Consider the following 20,143-nt stretch of genomic DNA (forward strand, 5'->3'; position numbering starts at 1 on the left):
GGTAGACAATGCATCAGCTAATTGTAGGTCACCCTTATCTAGTCATTTGAGTAGAAATGTTGAAGGACTTTCCTCAAATATCACTGAGTGGGTAGGGGCAGGGAAGAGGACGGTTAAGAGCACAGACTCTGGTTTGAATCCCAGCTCTGACCCTTAAAAATCAGGGGCAAGTTGTGGAGAAACTGGAACCTTCATATATTGCTGGCAGGAAGGTAAAGTGGTACAGCTACTTTGGAAAACAGTCTGGCGGTTCCTCAAATGGTTAAATATAGTTACCATATGATCCAGCGATTCTACCTCTAGGTCTACATACAAAAGAAATGAAACAGATGTCTACACAGAAACTGATACACAAATGTTCATAATAGCCAAAAAGTAGAGACAACCCAACGGACAACTGATGGATGAATAGACAAAATGTGGTCTGTGGATACAACGGAATACTATTCAGCCATTAAAAGGAATGAAGAACTGACACAGGCTACACCACGGATGAACCTTGAAAACATGATGCTAAGAAGCAAGACACCGAAAGTCACATATTATATGATTCCATTTACATGAAATGTCCAGAACAGACAAATCCATACAGACAGAAAGTAGACTGGTGTTGCCAGGGGTGGAGCAGTGGGGAATCAGGGGGGAAAGGACGTGAATGGGGAGTGACTGCTAATGGGTTTGGGGTATCTTTTGGGGGGTAATGAAAATGTTCTTGAATTAAATAGTGATGATGGTTACACAACGTTGTGAATATAGTAAAAAGCCACTGAAAATGGTAAATGTTATGGTATATGAATTATACCTTAATTTAAATGATAAATAAGCAAAAGAAAAAAAAGTCAAGCTAGTCAACCCCTCTGGGCCTCAGGTCCCTCACTGGTAAAATAGGGATAATGACAGCATTTACCCCGTAAGACTGCAGTGAGCACTAAATAAGTTAATATATATAAAGCACTCAGAACAGTTCCTGGCACATAGTAGGAGCTATATAACTGCTACCTAGTACTGCCAAAATTTCTAACAATTTCATAAAATTAATATCTTTTTCTTCTGATTGAAAACATTTTACATATTCATTGTGAAAATTTTCAAATATTGAGACATAAAGTAGAAAATCTACCCGTAACTCTGCATGGCTGCACCCTTTATCCCAAGATAATCATGGGTAATAGTTTGGTGTATACGACTCGAGAATTTCTTTTATATATATTGTAGCCCATAGAATTATAATTTTAGATGAAAATATATAAGTCAGATAAATATAATTTTAGATGAAAATATATTCATGCATATTTGGCAATTTGCTGTATCTCATATTATGCCTTGGAGATATTTCCGTGTTACTATGCAGAGAGCTATCGTCTCTTTTTTCTTTTTTTCCTTTTCTAAAAGCAGCATCATGTTTCAGTGTACTGACGAGCCATCATTTAACTAATTCCCTATTAATGGACATTTGGATTGTTTCCATTTTTAAAAATATTTTCAAACAAGACATCCTTTTACTTATGTCTTGGCATCCTGTATGAGTACTTCTGTGGGCTACGTTCCTAGAAGTCAGAAGACAGGCTATAATTTAATAGAGGGTAACAAACTGCTGTCCCCACACCTCCCACCCCTGCCCACCAACAGCCGGTTGGTTCCCGTACACCCTTGCCAACGCCAGGCTCTATCCATCATTTTTATCTTTGCTAATCTGATTTGTGAAAAATGATGTCTTGTTTTCATTTGCATCTTTGATGTACTGGTGAGCATCTGCTCATAGGTTTTATTGGCCTTTGTCTGTGAACTGCCTCTTCATGTTCTTCCAAATGCTTTTAAATGCATTTTTTAATCATTTTGGATGTATCATCAAAAGGCAATTCCTTCCCAATTAAGCTGTGGTTACAGGGCTTTATTATTCCTACAACTTAAAAGATGCTTTATGCAAGGTGTTTTTACTTTGGAACGATGAGAATGTTTTAACTAGATAGAGGTGATAGTTGCACAACATTGTGAATGGACTAAATACCAGTGATCTGTTCACTTTAAAATGGTTGGTTTTATGTTATGTGAATTTCACCTCAATAAACTTTTTTTTTGTGTGTGGTATACGGGCCTCTCACTGTTGTGGCCTCTCCAGTGCGGAGCACAGGCTCCGGACGCGCAGGCTCAGCAGCCATGGCTCACGGGCCTAGCCACTCCACGGCATGTAGGATCTTCCCGGACTGGGACACGAACCCCTGTCCCCTGCATCAGCAGGCGGACTCTCAACCACTGTGCCACCAGGGAAGCCCAGTAAACTATTTTTTAAGAAAGATGCTTTATACTAATTTCCAATTGATCTTCAGTGGCAGAAACTCCTAACTTCATGGCTCTAAATGAAAGCACTAATTCGAAAAGATATACACATCCCTATGTTCATTGCAGCTTTACTTACAATAGCTAAGATATGGAAGCAACCTACATGTCCATCAAAAGATGAATGGATAAAGAAGATACACAATGGAATAAATATCTTGTCATTTGTGACAGCAAGCATGGACCTAGAGGGTATTCTGCTAAGTGAAATAAGTCAGACAGAGAAAGACAAGTACTGTATGATTTCACTTATATGTGGAAACTAAAAAACAAATGAACAAATGTAACAAAATAGAAACAGAATTACAGATACAGAGAACAAAATGGTGGTTGCCTGAGGGGAGGAGGGATGGGGGGAGGAAAGAAATAGGTGAGGGAGATTAAGTGGTACAAACTTTTAGTTACAAAATAAATGAGTCACAGGCATGAAATGTACAGCATGGAGAATATAGTCAATAACTATGTAATATCTTTGTACAGTGACATATTGTAGCGATCATGTTGAAATGAATAGAAATATGTATAAATGTACAGAATCACTATGTTGTGTAACAAGAACTAATATAGTGTCATAGGTCAATTATACTTCAGAAACAAAGAAACTCATAGAAAAAGAGATCAGATTTGTGGTTACCAGAAGGGAGGGTTTGGGGGAAGGGGGAACCGGATGAAGGCAGGCAAAAGGCACAAACTTCCAGTTACAGGATAAATAAGTCCTAGGGATGTGATGTACCACATGTTAAATAGAGGGAACCCTGTTGTGTGTCACACATGAAAACTGTTAAGAGAGTAAATCCTTAGAGTTCTCATCTCACAGAAAAAAATGTTTTTCTAGGGACCTCCCCGGTGGTCCAGTGGTTGAGAACCCGTCTTGCAAGGCAAGGGACGTGGGTTCGAGCCCCGATCGGGGAACTAACATCCGACATGCCGCACGGGGCAACTAAGCCCACGCACCAAACTAGAGAGGAGCCCGCGTGCCGCAACTAAGACCCGACACAGCCAAAAAAATAAGATAAATAAATAATAAAAAATTTTAAAAAGAACTGTTATAAAAAGTTATACAGGGGCTTCCCTGGTGGCGCAGTGGTTGAGGGTCCGCCTGCCGATGCAGGGGACATGGGTTCATGCCCCGGTCCGGGAGGATCCCACATGCCGCGGAGCGGCTGGACCCGTGAGCCATGGCTGCTGGGCCTGCGCGTCTGGAGCCTGTGCTCCGCAACGGGAGAGGCCACGGCAGTGAGAGGCCCACGTACCACAAAAAAAAAAGTTATACAAAAAAAAGTTTTTCTATGTCTTTAATTTTGTACCTATAGGAGCTGATGGATGTTCACTAAACGTACTGTGATATCACTTCACGATGTATGTAAGTCAAATCGTTATGCTGTATACCTTCAACTTATATAGTGCCGTATGTCAATTATATCTCAATAAAACTGGAAGAAAAAAATAGCAACAAAAAATGCAATGGATGGAAACATTAAAAAAAAAAAAGAAATTTGCTTTATGCTAATTTCCCATTGATCTTCAATGGCAGAAGCTCTGCACCTCTTGGCTCTGTGGCTGTTACTGTTAGCGGCAACTCCAAGCCTGGGCCGCTCCATCCCGCATCCCCCAGCCGCCTGCTCAGCCACCTCAGAGGTTCTCAGGACTGGGCACATCTATGGGATATTCTTTGTCCAAAAAGTTTGTGTCTGTTAAAGATGATGTACAAAGACTCTGAAATCTTCCTAAAACTCCTTTCTACATATATTTCTTTCAAATGTCTCCTCCCCAGTGTTTTAATAGTTAAAAACAAAAATTGTGCTGGATTTCTCGCCTGTCCCTGCCACATGAAACGGCATTTTTCAGTCATTTTTCCTTGGGCCCTTCTAAAAAGGGTTATTGGGGAAAAAAAAAAAAGATCCTGGGTGATTCTGGCCTTTTGAGGACCTATCTTATCTGAGACACATTTCCAAAAAAAGGTCTTCCTCAAGCATGGGGCCAGCTGCTGTTGGTGTTTTCTGACTTCTGCCTCCTGGGTGGGGTCACTAAAGCATTCTCACCTCCAGTTTCTCCTGACTCTGCTCTTCCCGGCCATCCCCACGAGGCAGCCAAACCACAGGCAGAAAGAGGCTGCCTGACAGGGCTGACTAGCTAGGATTCCAAAGCCAGGGCTGCAACAGGGTCCAGTGATGCCAAGGAGAGGACAAAGTCACAGCTTGGTTCAAGGGTCAAGTCCTGCTCTGACCAGCAGCTTGACCTGGGGCAAGTTTTATCACCTCTCTGATCCCCAGTGGCACAATCCTTTGCAGGGTTATTGCAGATGAAACGGGATGACAAATGCAGGGCCCCGACACAGGGATCACACACCATAATCAGTGCTGATCATGAGAGGCAAAGCCTGGACCCACAGGCCTAGCAGCACAAGAGGCCAGCCACAGAAGCAGACCTACTTCGGGATGGAGGAACCACTGCTCTAGGACGCTAAGCTTTGGATGCCCTGGGCTTGGTCCTTTGACCGCTTCTCCATCTACCCTTCCCCTCTGGAATCTTCCCTCATCTCATGGCTTTAAACCACCAGGTGTGCTGACCTCAAACATGGGTCTCTAGCCCAGCTTCTAACATGAACTCCACTTCCCAATAAAATGCAAATTTCATGGTGACAGAAACATTGTTTTGTTTTCATCTCCATCTTCAGCACCTAGAAGAGCACCTGGCTCAGGTAGGGGCCCAGTAAATAGTTACTGAGAGAAGAAAGAATGCTATCTGTTGAACTTAAAACTCCTTTAAGAATGAAGAATAAGAAAAATTAAACAACTGGTAGTATTCGGGTGAAACTATCTGTTGTTTTCTCTTTAACATCTTTATTGGAGTATAATTGCTTTACGATGGTGTGTTAATTTCTGCTTTATAACAAAGTGAATCAGCTATACGTATACATATATCCCCATATCTCTTCCCTCTTGCGTCTCCCTCCCTCCCACCCTCCCTACCCCACCCCTCTAGGTGGTTGCAAAACATCAAGCTGATCTCCCTGTGCTATGCGGCTGCTTCCCACTAGCTGTCTATTTTACGTTTGGTAGTGTATATATGTCCATGCCACTTTCTCACTTCGTCCCAGCTTACCCTTCCCCCTCCCCGTGTCCTCAAGTCCATTCTGAAACTATCTGTTTTTATCCAGGAGGGAAGAACAGAAGATTTTATCACACATCAGCAACTTCTCCGGGGCCTCGGGGTCCAGTTCCTTCCCTGGGCCTCAGGCACTGAGCTCTGCGTACCATATCCCTGTGCAGTGCTGGGCTCAGAAACAAGGGCTCTGGGTTTGAATCCTGACTCTGGCACTTCCTAACCATGTGACCCTTGGTGAGAACGACCTCCCTTATCTGTGCCTCAGTTTCCTCCTCTGCAAAGGGAGGAGGGTTGTGATGGTAGCCAAGCTGCTTGCAGGTCCTTAAGATGGGACTTGAAATAAGCCGGGCGCTGAGAAACTGATTTACGTGCCATTAGCGGGAAGCTCCCGTGCCTACCTGCACATTTTTGTGGTTGAATTAAAAAGCTTCACTTTGTAGCCACTGTTGCAAATGAGCAGGAAGAGCTCCTTGGTAAGTGGCGGGTACCAGACCATACAGGTGGGGTGGCTGCCCTGGTCGGTTCGCTGAATGTCCAGGACTTCCAGGTGGTCTTTGTAGCTCTTGAGTAGATTATACTCGATCTACAGAGAAGCCCAAATGAACACACATGAGGACTGAGGTGAATGAAGTCAGTCAGCAGTCCTTTTCTGGGGAGAGACAGCATCAGGTCTTCTAGGAGAAGACTTGCCTAAACTTCTACACCTAACAAGCTACCAATATGGAGTATCCATTATGAACAAGATGATGCCATTTAATACTCATGACTCCCCAGCAAAGCAGTACTGTTGTGCCCATTTTGCAGATGAGAAAACAGATGTTCAGAGAGGTTCAGTGGTTTCCCCAAGGTCACACAGCTAAGAAGTGGGAGGGTGAGAATTCAAATCTAGGTCCAACTAACTCCAAAACCTGAACTCTTACAGTTATGTTGTGCTGCTTCACTTATCATTATCGTGGGAACTTTTTGAGGGTAGGAACTAATTCATATCTAAATCTCAGCACTTGACAGTCATAAATTAGCAGCCTGCTGAATTTCACACATATGTAGGCTTTGGTGGCCAGACCAGCATGGATGGACAGAAGGAAGGATGGATAGAATAAAGGAAGTAAGGAGGGGAGGGAAGGAAGGAAGTTAAGATGGATGCACAGATAGATCGATTGATTTTGAATCTTTTGGCTCGATCATGTAATATTGCATTTGCCACTGTCTCTACCTTTCCCTCTGATATTGTCTGAGTTGTCACATTGAGGTAAAAGCCTGGCCCTGTCCCCTAGACACACAGAAAGTATAAGTGTTGGCTTTGAAACATACACTGAGAGGTGAGGGTGGCTGAGCTGTCCGTGCTGTGGGGAGTACCCCAACCCCGCCGTCAACGTGCCATTTCCCAGGAGCCTCCTCACTCAGGACACAAGTCCCTGTGTGGTGTCAGAGCCGTGTGAAGGCCAAGTGCCAACTCAGAAAGGTTTTCGCTACTTTGTCGTACATTCATTTTCTCAAACAAACACACGTACTGTGGGTCTGGTTCTGTGCCAGACGCCAGGGAGGTAACAAGAACGAGACATGTTCCTGGTGACCAGGCAAAGGAAGATGAAACAGCTCACCAAGCGTCTGTCTCTCCCGAGGCTCAGCAGTCTTGGCTCATTGCTGTCCAGATGAACCCCAAACAGGACACTTCGAATGCTCTTGCGATGAGAACGAAGTCTTGCCAAATACTCCCAGACCCTTCGTCCATTTTTGACTGTCACCACGTAAACGGCCACGGTGAAACTTACATCCTGAGTACGAGCAAAAGAGTAGAAGTTGCTCCTTTTTAGATTTTGTTAACTTAAGAATCATCACTATGTTTTTCATACTAACTTTGCTTTTAGAAATTTTATGCAAAAAGAAAACCTTTGTTTATTGGAGCAAGTAGTAAAATAATGCCCGTTTTGCAGATGAGAAAATCAAGGTTCAAAGTAGGTAGGTGGGGGCAGGGAGAGACGGTATTTGTCTGACACTATGGTCTTACTCTCCTTGCTGGTCCCCACCTCTTTCTCTGTTGGAAACTGAAACCCTGGCTCTTTCTGCTTTTGTCCTCCCTTCTCTTTATCCGGCTACACAAAATTTTAAAAGGTACGCTTAAAAAATATATACATGATGGCTGAGAGTGACAGGGGTCGGGGAATGGGCGGCAGCAGCCTGAAGGGACCTGGGGCACCTGAGTCAGTGTGCTGCTGGGAAGCGTGTAAGGGACAGAGGTTCAAGTGAAGCCGGCTGCTTCCCTGCACCCCACCCCATCCTCCAAGAGAACTGGCATGAAGGGAGAGGTTGGGGGTCCCAGAAAAATCTTTACTGAGATTAAGAGCCCTATTCACAGAGGGAAGGACCAGAATCCGAAATGCTCAGTGCAAGACTCCGCTTAAATGAGAATGTCATCTCGTCAAAAATCAAAGGGAAAGATAAAAGCCTGGATGCAGAGGAAGGGTTCCGAAAAACTAACAAACCAAAACGAGCTGTCAGAGTAGCAGAATCCAAGTCTGGAAGTTCTGAGGCCCTGGTCTTGTTTTCAGGCAGAAGTCTCCCCACTTCCCCCGCCCCTTTCTCGTTTTATGACAGCTTTATTGAGATATAATTCACCTCCCACACAATTCAACCACTGGAAGTGTACAGTTCAGTGGGCTTTAGTATACTCACAGAGTTGTGCTTCCATCATCACAGTTTTAGAACACTTTCATCACCCCCAAAAGAAACCTGTACCCTCTAGCAGCTACTCCCCATACTCCCTAACTCCCAGCCCCTCCCCCTTGTGGCTTTAAGTAAGGTTGCTGAGCCCCTGGAGGGCACTCAGTGAAAATACTCACAGCGGTCGCCATATACTGGGAGTCATGGGAGAAGCTGACGTGAGTCACACTGGTTCTGGAATATTTGAAAGGCTCTGGGATTTCACTTTCTAAGGACATTGCATCAAGAATGTCAACGGTCCCTTCTGTGAAGCCAGCTCCGAGGAGAGCTCCTGAAATCACAAGCCAGAGAACAATGATCGAAAAGGACTTTATTCACTCGAGAAACATAGACTCCACGCCAGGCCTTGTTCTAGGTGCCGAGGAGACAGCAACGAACACGACAGACAAGGTCCTGAGAAGGAGAAGTAAACTGGAAAGCATGGCATCATGGGATGAGAGCAGGCGGTACGGAGCTCTGCAGGGTCCAGGGGGAGAAGGCGTCCCATCTGGCCTGGTGCGGAGAGAGGGTCAAGGTAACCTTCCTGGAGCTGTGACAGCCAAGGGATTAGCCATTTGGGTCTGTTTTCAGTTGAGAACCTAAGACAGGCTGACAAAATGAAAATACCTTCAGGGTTGTAGGTCAGACTCTGGACTCCAAGCCCCTTCTCAAAGATCCTGCTGAAGAGGTATTTTTTCTGTTCATAATCCCACACTTTGATCATCCCACAGAAACTCCCGATGGCAATGAGGGGTTGGTATGGGTGGCAGGAGATGGCACAAATGGCATCCTTGGGTTCTACAAATAACTTCTCAAGTTTGGTCCCATCTGCTGTTAAGTGGTACACTGACGCATCCGACGTTCCAATGATAAAATTCCTGTTTGCCAAGGAGAGACCCAACAGCATCAGTGTTTGCAGGGAATGGGGCACGCCAGCTATTCTGCTTCTAATTGCACATGAAACGCCTCTGTCGTCTGTAATTTAGTGACACTATTAACCCAACATCTCCAAAAATATACCACCAATACCCAACAGCCTCCATTTGCAAGTGAAAAAGCCCACATTTCTACATGTAAATTGAGTCATTAAGTATGCAGATGGACAGTCAGTTGTACAATTAGCTAATCTGCACATGCAAATATTCATTTGTGTATGCAAATATGGAGTTTGGTGCACACATACAGATGTGCCCGCAAATACCACAAGGGTAATTAAGCAGACTCACAGATAATTCTGTCTTGAAATGTTATGGCTATTAACTATCAAATCCCTTTAACTGCAGTGCTAGGACAAACTCAGCTTCGAGAAAGGAGACCAACCTACAGCGAAGGACTCCAGAGGCAACAGGGATTAGAGCCCTTTCCAGCTTCCCATCACTAGACATTCTTAACAGGAGAATGATGTTGCACTTAAAAAATCGATTAGTGATTGTAATCAGCCAAGGAGATCCGTCTGCAAGCCAGGTAAAGGACGGACTAGGGAGGCCAGTACCCTCGAGTTCACATCCCAGGAGTAGGAAGAAGATCCCACTGCACACAAACTAAAAGGAGACATCACTTTTTGATCATGCAAATGATGAGATTCATTAACAACTCACCTTACAATAAAAAGGTCACCCTTTAAAGTGCAGTCTGGAGGATAGTTTGTATTTTCGGTCGGAGGAGTTGCCGGGGTCTTTGAGAAGGACAGGCTTCTTATGCAGCTCAGTTTGAAGTGGCTGTACCAGTTCACAATGGACAGGGTGTGATCGTAGAACTTGATGTTACCCCGAACGTCACCTGTGACAATATAGCTGAAATGGAGAATAACATCGGTTTGTTAAATAATGGTAATGAGTACCATCTATTGAACACCTAATTATATGTCAGCCCCTGGACTCCAGGCATTGTAAAAACTTTCACTTAATACTGCCCTGGGCTTCCCTGGTGGTGCAGTGGTTAAGACTCTGCCTGCCAATGCAGGGGACACGGGTTCAAGCCCTGGTCTGGGAAAATCCCACATGCCGCTGAGAAACTAAGCCCATGTGCCACAACTACTGAGCCTGCACTCTAGAGAGGCCGCAAGCCACAAACTACTGAAGCCCGTGTGCCTGGAGCCCGTGCTCCACAACAAGAGAAGCCACTGCAGTGAGAGGTCCGCACACCACAATGAAGAGTAGCCCCCACTCTCCGCAGCTAGAGAAAGCCCGCACACAGCAGCAAAGACCCAACACAGCCAAAAATAAAAACAAATAAATAAATAAATTTATTTTAAAAAAATATATTGCCCTATGTGGCTGATTTTACTGTCATCCCAGTTCACATCTAGGAAACTTAAGGCTCAAGGCCTCGGATTGCCAGATTTAGCAAATAAAAATGCAGGACACCCAGTTAAATTTGAATTTCAGATGAACAATGAGTAACTTTTTAGAATAAGTATGTCCCATATATTGCATGGTCCCAAATGCAGTTGCCCCATGCAACATTTGGACGTACATAAACCTGGCAACCCTATGAGGGCCACGTGGCTAGACTATGCAGGGATCCAGGTGTATCTTATGCAAAGTCCCTGCTCTCTGCTCTCCTCTTCCCTGTCCCCCAAGATCAGCCCCATGCAATGGCAGTGGGCAGTGATTTATATCCTCTGCGGTATGACTACAGATGACAACAGAGTCCATCAACCATTCCTCTGAAATCACGCAGGCTGGCAACGGGATACAGGAGGACACTGCTGTGAGAGCGATCGATCGTAAAACCCTGTCCAGTCACCGCAGCCAAAGGCAGTGCTGCGTGACAAAACAGCTTTTATTTCCAGTCCTCAGAGCCATCCCAAATGGGCTTGTTTTTTTTTTTAAAGCCTCTGACATAATTCTAATCACAGGGGGCGGGGGGAGGTGTGGGATGAATTTTCTCTTATATATGCAAAGTGATTAAATGAGGTTTCTGATTAATAAGCAAGGCAGGTGGGCCGAGTAATTGGCTAGAATGTCATTCACAGCCCTCTGCTGGACAGAAACGGCAAAAACAAGCCAAGTGTTTTCTGAGACCTCTTCCTGCAAGGGCTCTGGGGTCCTGGCTGGGTTTTATTTAACATGGAGAAAATGAAACCCAGGCCTGGTCTTCCCTGGGTTCTGACCCCCAACAATTAAAAGTTGATTGCATCATCAACTGCAATTCTACTACTGTCTTTTCGCATCAAGTGAGTGAAGATGACGATTTGCATTTGTCTTTGTAAAGCCACACCAGGACCTCACTGTTCCTCTGTATTAAAAGAAAGAGTCAAGAAAGCAATGGGCTTCTGGGAAGCAGATGGCACAGTGACTCCAACCATGTGGGCAGGGTTCTTGTCACGAGGCAATCGTCTCCAGCACACTGATAATGGCTGTTTTACCTAGAGTTCCCCTGTACCAGATGACATGCTAAGAGTTTTACAAGGCTTGGGAATTCCCCGGCAGTCCAGTGGTTAGGACTCAGAGCTTTCACTGCCGGGGCCAGGGTTCAATCCCTGGTCAGGGAACTAAGATTCTGCAAGCCATCCTCACAAAATCACTCTGGAGGGACAGTATTGTTATGCCTACTTTACAGATGGAAGACTGGAGGCTCAGCACATTTAAGTCCCTTGCCCAAGGTCACTTGGCAAGGAAGGGATGCATCTGGCAACATGAACCCCTTTATGTCTGAGGCTAAGGCATAAGGCTTAGATCATCTATGTGCTCCTGCAGCCTCTCAAAATCAAAGAGTTAGGGAACTTTATAAAGTTATGTTGTAGTTCATCTTTTCATGATGGGTAAATGTTATTCTGTAATCAGAAAGAACTATATAGCTATCTATGTCCTTTTATTAAATTTAAAGTATGGGCAAAATAAGTCTAATTAGGGCAGAAGAAAAAAAATTAGTTACTTTTTGTTTCACCAACACAAAAGGATTGTTAAAAGTAATACATGGGCTTCCCTGGTGGCGCAGTGGTTGAGAGTCCGCCTGCCGATGCAGGGGACGCGGGTTCGTGCCCCGGCCTGGGAAGATCCCACATGCCGCGGAGCGGCTAGGCCCGTGAGCCATGGCTGCTGAGCCTGCACGTCTGGAGCCTGTGCTCCGCAACGGGAGAGGCCACAACAGTGAGAAGCCCGCGTACCGCAAAAAAAAAAAAAAAAAAAAAAAATGTAATACATGCCTGGGACTTCCCTGGTGGTGCAGCGGTTAAGAAGCCACCTGACAGTGCAGGGGACACGGGTTCGAGCCCTGGTCCAGGAAGATCCCACATGCCGCAGAGCAACTAAGCCTGTGCACCACAACTACTGAGCCTGCGCTCTACAGCTCACGAGCCACAACTACTGAAGCCCGCGTGCCACAACTACTGAAGGCCGTGTGCTCTAGAGCCCATGCTCTGCAACAAGAGAAGCCACCGCAATGAGAAGCCCGTGCACCACAATGAAGAGTAGCCCCCGCTCACTGCAACTAGAGAAAGCCTGCGCGCAGCAGCAAAGACCCAACGCAGCCAAAAATTAAGTAAATAAATAAAATATTAAATTACTTTTAAAAAAAAGTAATACATGCCCATGATTTTTTTTTTAAAAAGCAAACCAATCAGTACACATGAGACTATAAAAAGAACTAAATCCACCCCCATCCTTGATCCTAGTTCTCAGTTCTTTTCCTCAGAGGCAGCCAATGTTTCCAGTTAACTGGATCTCCCCAGAAACAATCTATGCATATACAACATATGTGTATACCTCCAAAAGGGTTTTAAAATAATTTTATCATCATCTATAGCTACTTTTTAATTAATTAGGTACCTGTCAACTGTAGTAAGCACAGTGATACCCTCCTTCTGCAAATGAACCAGTTTACAAGGTGTGATGTGGGGAAAGCCCAAAGAGGTGGAGGCAGATGGCGGTGGGCGGTAAATGTCCCAGACAACCAGCTTCCCTTCCATTGTCGCCGACAGTATTTGGGTTAAATTCAAATGAAAGACTGACTGGCTAAATTTTCCCACGAGCTTGTTGAACGTCTGCATTTCAAGAGACAGGTTATGAGTTACTTTTGGTAGTAAATATAAAACAAAACATTTATCAACACGACGTTTTATAATGTTTTACCTAAATATAGTAGGAAAAAAATAAAGTAAAAAAAAAATCATTTAAAAAACCCTCCCCCATGGATTGCCATGATCAGGCAGCTCTGAACCACTGAAGGTTTGCTAAGAGGAAGTGAAGGGTTCTGTACTGGCTTAATTAAACTGTTTGCTTAAAGCAAATGAAGGAGTGATTAATTATCATTTATATCTGTTCAACTTCTCTTACTGAGGTTTCAGAGACTGATAAAGAAACTAATGTCTGTTGTGGACAAAGCATGCTCCAGCTGTAAAACATTATAAAACAATTCTCTCAGTTTATTTTTGATCATAAATTATTTTCCCATCAGTGGAAATGTAAGTGCTGTACATAGAAATGCCCCAAGACTTCTTATTAAATGTGTGCTACGTAGGATAAGGCACTAGGCCATCTTTCTTAGGGAGTGTCTTAGAGATAAAGTATAGAAAGAACCCAGAGCAGTGAGTGAACCCTCAGTGAAAGTTTACTGAATGAATACATGAAGGAAACTTGGCGATCTGTCACATGATACAGTAAGTCTGCTGCCTGACTCTCTACTTAGGCAGAGAAGATCCTAAGGTGGACCTCTTTGACTTGAACACAAGAGGGTCAGTAGAAGCACAATTGGTCAAGCAAGGACATCACGTTCTAAGAACAGCCCTGTTTCAACACGAGGCATTTTTATCATTTGAAACTGCAGCCGATCCTCATTCTTTGTGGATTCGGTATTTGTGAATTTACTTACTTTCTGATATTTATTTGTAACCTCCAAATCAATCCTCGTGGCACTTTCACAATCATTTGCAGATGTGTGCATGTGCCGAGTGGTGAAAAACGTGACATTCCCAGCTGAGGTCAAACAAGGCAACTCTGTGCCTTCTTGTTTCAGCTCTCAAACAAGAGACAAGTGTCCTTTTCCTAGCCTGTTTAATGTGATGTTCTAAATTTTTTTGGTGCTTTTTTTTTCTTTTTTTTTTTTTTTTTTTTTTTTTGCGGTACGCAGGCCTCTCACTGTTGTGGCCTCTCCCGTTGTGGAGCACAGGCTCCGGATGTGCAGGCTCAGTGGCCATGGCTCACGGGCCCAGCCGCTCCGCGGCATGTGGGAACTTCCCGGACCAGGGCATGAACCCGTGTCCCCTGCATCGGCAGGCGGACTCTCAACCACTGTGCCACCAGGGAAGCCCGCCTTCCATTATTTTTAACTGGCCATTCAGTATGGTAAAGGACCTAAGTAAAAATTTCAAATTATTTTGCAATATAAAGACATACAAAGAGTAGCCCAAAATGACTAAGCTGACACACACATATTTATTCTCCACAAAGTCAGACGTAATAAAAGGCACAACAGGCATACTCACTTTTTCTGTTAAAAGTGGGGCACTGTGAACAAGTATATCTCCCTCTTCATACTGATAAGCACAGAAAAAAAAAAATCACTACTAAAAAAAGACTTGGTTTCCAAAAGAAGAGCTACATAACAGCACAAATCAAAACAAATGCATCTGAACAGGGTCAGAGCTTTGCAATTTCTACAGGTAGGATAACCTGCTGTCTCTAGGGACATCTAGAAACATTCTGAAAAATAAGTAAATACATAAAAATGCCACAAATGATTGTGACTAAGTGGTAGTTAATGCAAATCTGAATTCTACATTTATAAGGCTTTGAAGCTATAATTAATACCTGAAGGAATGAATATCACTGAAAATCAGCAATTCAAAGCGTTTTTGTTTAGCATTTTTTTATTGAGGAAAATTCACTCAATATAAAATTAACCATTAACCCTTTTAAAGTGTAAAATTTAGTGCCATTTAGTACATTAACAATACTGTGCAACCATTCCCTCTAGTTCCAGGACTTTCATCAGCCCAAAAGGAAGCCCTCTATCCATTAAGCAGTCACCTCCCATCTCCCCCAGCCCCTGACAACCACCATTCTGATTTCTGTCTCTATGAATTTACCTGTTCTGGACAGTTCATATTAATGGAATTATAGAGTGTGTGGCTTTTCGTGTCTGGCTTCTTTCGTTCAGTATAATGTTCTAAAGGTTCATCCACGGTGTGGCAGGCATCTGTACTTCATTGCTTTTAATGGCTCAATAATATTCCATAGATGGATAGACCACATTTGGTTTCTCCATTCATTAGTTGATGGGCAGATGATTTGTTTCTACCTTTTGATTATTGTGAATAATGCTGCTGCTATGAACATTTGTGCATAAGTATTTGTTTGAACGCCTGTTTTCAATTCTTTGGGGTATATACCTCGAAATTGGTGGGTCATATGGTAAGTTTATGTTTAACTTTTGATATTTTTTTTAATCTCATGATTTTGCCCTGTGTCAGTATACATATAACCAATCTGTTTGCTAATTCCTTTTTGAAAGGGAATAAAGTCCAAGATCTTGAAAAACCTTTGATCTTGAATATATTTTAGACCTAAAATATATTCAAATAAATATTTGCCACATTACTTTAAAAACTTAAATGAAATTTAAATTATCTGCTTCTGATTTAATATACTAATTTCCAATGGGACTAAAATAAATGCTATAATTAAATCAAAACATTTTAATATATGTTTATTGCTAAGTAGATACTATATTGTTACATTACCAAAAGATCTGTACTCAAAAGGGAATAAAGTCCAAGATCTTGAAAAACCTTTGATCTTGAATATATTTTAGACCTAAAATATATTCAAATAAATATTTGCCACATTACTTTAAAAACTTAAATGAAATTTAAATTATCTGCTTCTGATTTAATATACTAATTTCCAATGGGACTAAAATAAATGCTATAATTAAATCAAAACATTTTAATATATGTTTATTGCTAAGTAGATACTATATTGTTACATTACCAAAAGATCTGTACTCAAAGAATAAACACATACTTGTTTATACATTTAAGACAAATGAATATATTTCTACTTACCCACATATAATATATTGCTTGTGTTTTACTATTGCTCACCAATTCTTTATTATTTGTTGGATTAAAAGTAAGGTAGCTCTGAAATATAAAGTATGAAAATATGTTACATTATAATACATTTTCTGTTGATCTCTGGTTAAGCTGAATGTTAAAATTAAATAATAGTTTTAATTAAAGTAAATAACTGAGTAGGAATATAAAACAGAAAAGACATGGGGGATTTCCCTGGTGGTCCAGTGGTTAAGACTCCACGCTTCCACTGCAGGGAGCACGTGTTCAGTCCCTGGTCAGGGAACTAAGATCCCACATGCCTCGTGCCATGGTCAAAATAACAAAAACAAACAAACAAAACAAAAAAACAAGAAAAAAACCAGACATGGCATTTTGTAAGCAATAGGAATATATTTTAAATACTGAGTGTTAAAATTAATGGTCTCAAACGTGTTACCTTTCTTATTTAGTCTTATTTATTATAATTCATCATCTATAAATTGGAGCAAGCAAAAGTAAACTAGTATTCACCAATAACCTTTATTCTGTGTCCTTTGGACAAAGACTGCTGTGTATTCATTTCTAAATTTAACAGGGCCACAAGGTAACTTGGAATGAATGCAAATTATTGGAAGGGGGTTCTGATTCCTGCCAAGATGGTGTGTAGCATGGGTTGCCTGGCTCCCTCCCCAAAAATCAACCCTGCAGACACTATAGAAGTGAAGGAAACCTGAAATGCAGAAACTAAGTAACAACAAGTGAGAAATCCCTGGGGAGACAAGGCATAAGTCTTGAAATGATATACGCATGGGAGGCGGGCAGCTGCAGCCTGACATGGAGGGCTGCAGGAGACAGACGAGAGATGGGTTGGAGAAATGCTTTGTTTGTTTTTTAAAGATTTTTTTTGGATGTGGACCATTTTTAAAGTCCTTATTGAATTTCTTACAATATTGCTTCTGTTTTACCTTCTGGTCTGTTGGCGCTGAGGCATGTGGGATCTTAGCTCCCCAACCAGGGGTCAAACCCGCACCCCCTGCATTGGAAGGTGAGGTCTTAACCACTGGACTGCTAGGTAAGTCCCAAGAAATACTTCTTTTTTTTTCTTTGATTTTTTTTTTCATCTTTATTGGAATATAATTGCTTTACAATGTTCTGTTAGTTTCTGCTGTATAACAAAGTGAATCAACGATATGCATACATATATCCCCATATCCCCTCCCTCTTGCATCTCCCTCCCACCCTCCCTATCCCACCCCTCTAGGTGGTCACAAAGCACCGAGGTGATCTCCCTGTGCTATGCGGCTGCTTTCCCACTAGCTATCTATTTTACATTTGGTAGTGTATATACGTCCATGCCACTCTCTCACTTCTTCCCAGCTTACCCTTCCCCCTCCCCGTGTCCTCAAGTCCATTCTCTACATCTGCGTCTTTATTCCTGTCCTGCCCCTAGGTTCATCAGAACCATTTTTTTAAATTCCATATATATGTGTTAGCATACGGTACTTGCTTTCTGAGAAATGCTTTTTAAGTTCCATTCCTGCCTCTCCCACCCCATCTCCTATTCCTTGCCTGTTGATTGCTGCCTCATTTCAGGAATGTAAACTACCAATGCCAATGTCAGATGATCAATTTCAGGACAACACAAAGACCTGAGTGGGGTGAAGAACTGGTGAAAGCAAGTGCATGGATGAGGCCTCACAAAGGCTGAAAATCAGCCTCAAATCACCTCAATCTCTGATTAGAACGAGGTGACCACTTCGCCAAAGGCCTCTAAGAAGCAAAAGTAAGTCTTCCTTAGAGTGAGTTATTATCAACTGAGCCTCAAATTATTCCTATTCCTTTTAAAGCACAACGTCTAGCATTCAATGAAAAATAACCAGGCATAGGCAAGAGACATGTCCAAATGACTGAAAAACAAGGGAGAAAAGTAATCTACAGAAAGAGATCCCCAGGAGATCCAGGTACTTTTTACGGCCGAGTAGTATTCCATTATATATATGTACCACATCTTCTTTATCCATTCATCTGTTGATGGACACTTAGGTTGCTTCCATATCTTGGTAATTGTAAATAATGCTGCTACGAACACTGGAGTGCATGTATCTTTTTGAATTAGTGTTTTTGGTTTTTTTCAGATATACATCCAGGAGTAGAATTGCTGGGTCATAAGGAAGTTCTATTTTTAGTTTTTTGGGAAACCTCCATATTGTCTTCCACAGTGGCCGCACCAATTTACATTCCCACCAACAGTGCACGAGGGTTCCCTTTTCTCCACATCCTCTCCAATATTTGTTATATTGTGGTCATTCTGACAGGTGTGAGGTGATATCTCACTGTGGTTTTAATTTGCCTTTCCCTGATGATCAGCAATCAGATAACTCTATTTTTTAAAAAAATCAAATGGAACTTCTAGATCTGAAAAAAAAATGGTTTAAAAAACACAAAATGGAAATTGAGTTATTTTTATTGAGGTGGATGGACCTAGAGTCTGTCATACAGAGTGAAGTAAGTCAGAAAGAGAAAAACAAATACTGTATGCTAACGCATATATATGGAATCTAGAAAAATGGTACTGATGGACCTAGTGGCAGGGCAGGAATAAAGACATAGATGTAGACAACGGACTTGACAACACAGAGTGGGAAGGGGAGGCTGGGACGTGGTGAGAGAGTAGCATTGACAAATATACACTATCAAATGTAAAACAGATAGCTAGTGGGAAGCTGCTGCATAGCACAGGGAGAGCAGCTCAGTGCTTTGTGATGACCTAGAAGGGTGGGATAGGGAGGGTAGGAGGGAGGCTCAACAGGGAGGGGATGGAGGATACTAACACAACATTGTAAAGCAATTATACTCCAATAAAGATGTATTAAAAAAGTGAATAAAGCATAGAGTGGGAGAAAAATAAATAAAAATAAAAAACATGGGACTTCCCTGGTGGCACAGTGGTTAAGAATCCGCCTGCCAATGCAGGGGACATGGGTTCAAGCTCTGGTCCGGGAAGATCCCACATGCCGTGAAGCAACTAAGCCCGTGCGCCACAACTACTGAGCCTGTGCTCTAGAGCCCACGAGCCACAGCTACTGAGCCCTCATGCCACAACTACTGAAGCCCGCGTGCCTAGAGCCCATGCTCTGCAACAAGAGAAGCCACTGCAATGAGAAGCCCACGCACCACAATGAAGACTAGCACCCACTCGCTGCAACTAGAGAAAGCCTGCACGCAGCAACGAAGACCCATGGCAGCCCAAAAATAAAAATTAATTAATTAATTAATTAAAATAAAATAAAATAAAATAAGTAAAAAATAAAAAACACAAAATATGGTTTAACAGAAAATTAAATATAGCCAAAGAAATGGTTAATAGAAAAGGAAGATAAATAATAGGAGAAAATATCCAGACTGAAGCATAAAGACACAAAAGAATAGAAAAAAGAATAAAAGACCTATGGGACAAGCTGAAAAGGTCTAACTTACATGTAACTGGAGTCCCAGAAGGAGAGGAAAGAAAGAATGTGGCAGAAATAATGTTTAAAGAAACAATGGCGGGCTTCCCTGGTGGCGCAGTGGTTGAGAGTCCGCCTGCCGATGCAGGGGACACGGGTTCGTGCCCCGGTCCGGGAAGATCCCACATGCCACGGAGCGGCGGGGCCCATGAGCCATGGCCGCTGGGCCTGCACGTCTGGAGCCTGTGCTCCGCAACGGGAGAGGCCACAGCAGTGAGAGGCCTGCGTACCGCAAAACAAAACAAAACAAACAAAAAAAACCCCAGAAAGACAGGGGCTTCCCTGTGCCTGGTGGCACAGTTGTCAAGAATCCGCCTGCCAATGCAGGGGACACGGGTTCAAGCTCTGGTCTGGGAAGACCCCACATGCCACAGAGCAACTAAGCCCGTGCGCCACAACTACTGAGCCCGTGTGCCACAACTACTGAAGCCCACGTGCCTGGAGCCTGTGCTCTGCAACAAGAGAAGCCACCACAATGAGAAGCCTGCACACC

General features: G+C 42.9%; 1 protein-coding gene across 1 annotated transcript in view; it reads right to left on the reverse strand.

Moving 5' to 3' along the window:
- The window catches only part of CFAP251 (cilia and flagella associated protein 251), a gene marked incomplete at its 3' end in the record, with an annotated part of 63,403 nt that overhangs the window by 25,676 nt on the left and 17,584 nt on the right, over positions 1 to 20,143 (reverse strand). The window contains exons 8-15 of the mRNA XM_079717714.1: positions 16,154 to 16,231; positions 14,573 to 14,623; positions 12,918 to 13,132; positions 9,744 to 9,938; positions 8,773 to 9,023; positions 8,286 to 8,437; positions 7,047 to 7,220; positions 5,844 to 6,028 (exon numbers count right to left, since the gene is read on the reverse strand). Of these exons, the coding sequence (XP_079573840.1) occupies positions 5,844 to 6,028; positions 7,047 to 7,220; positions 8,286 to 8,437; positions 8,773 to 9,023; positions 9,744 to 9,938; positions 12,918 to 13,132; positions 14,573 to 14,623; positions 16,154 to 16,231 (1,301 nt within the window). The remainder of the gene's footprint in view (positions 1 to 5,843; positions 6,029 to 7,046; positions 7,221 to 8,285; positions 8,438 to 8,772; positions 9,024 to 9,743; positions 9,939 to 12,917; positions 13,133 to 14,572; positions 14,624 to 16,153; positions 16,232 to 20,143) is intronic.

Source organism: Hyperoodon ampullatus, assembly GCF_949752795.1.
Source record: "Hyperoodon ampullatus genome assembly, chromosome: 13".
NCBI classification, from domain to species: Eukaryota; Metazoa; Chordata; class Mammalia; order Artiodactyla; family Ziphiidae; genus Hyperoodon; species Hyperoodon ampullatus.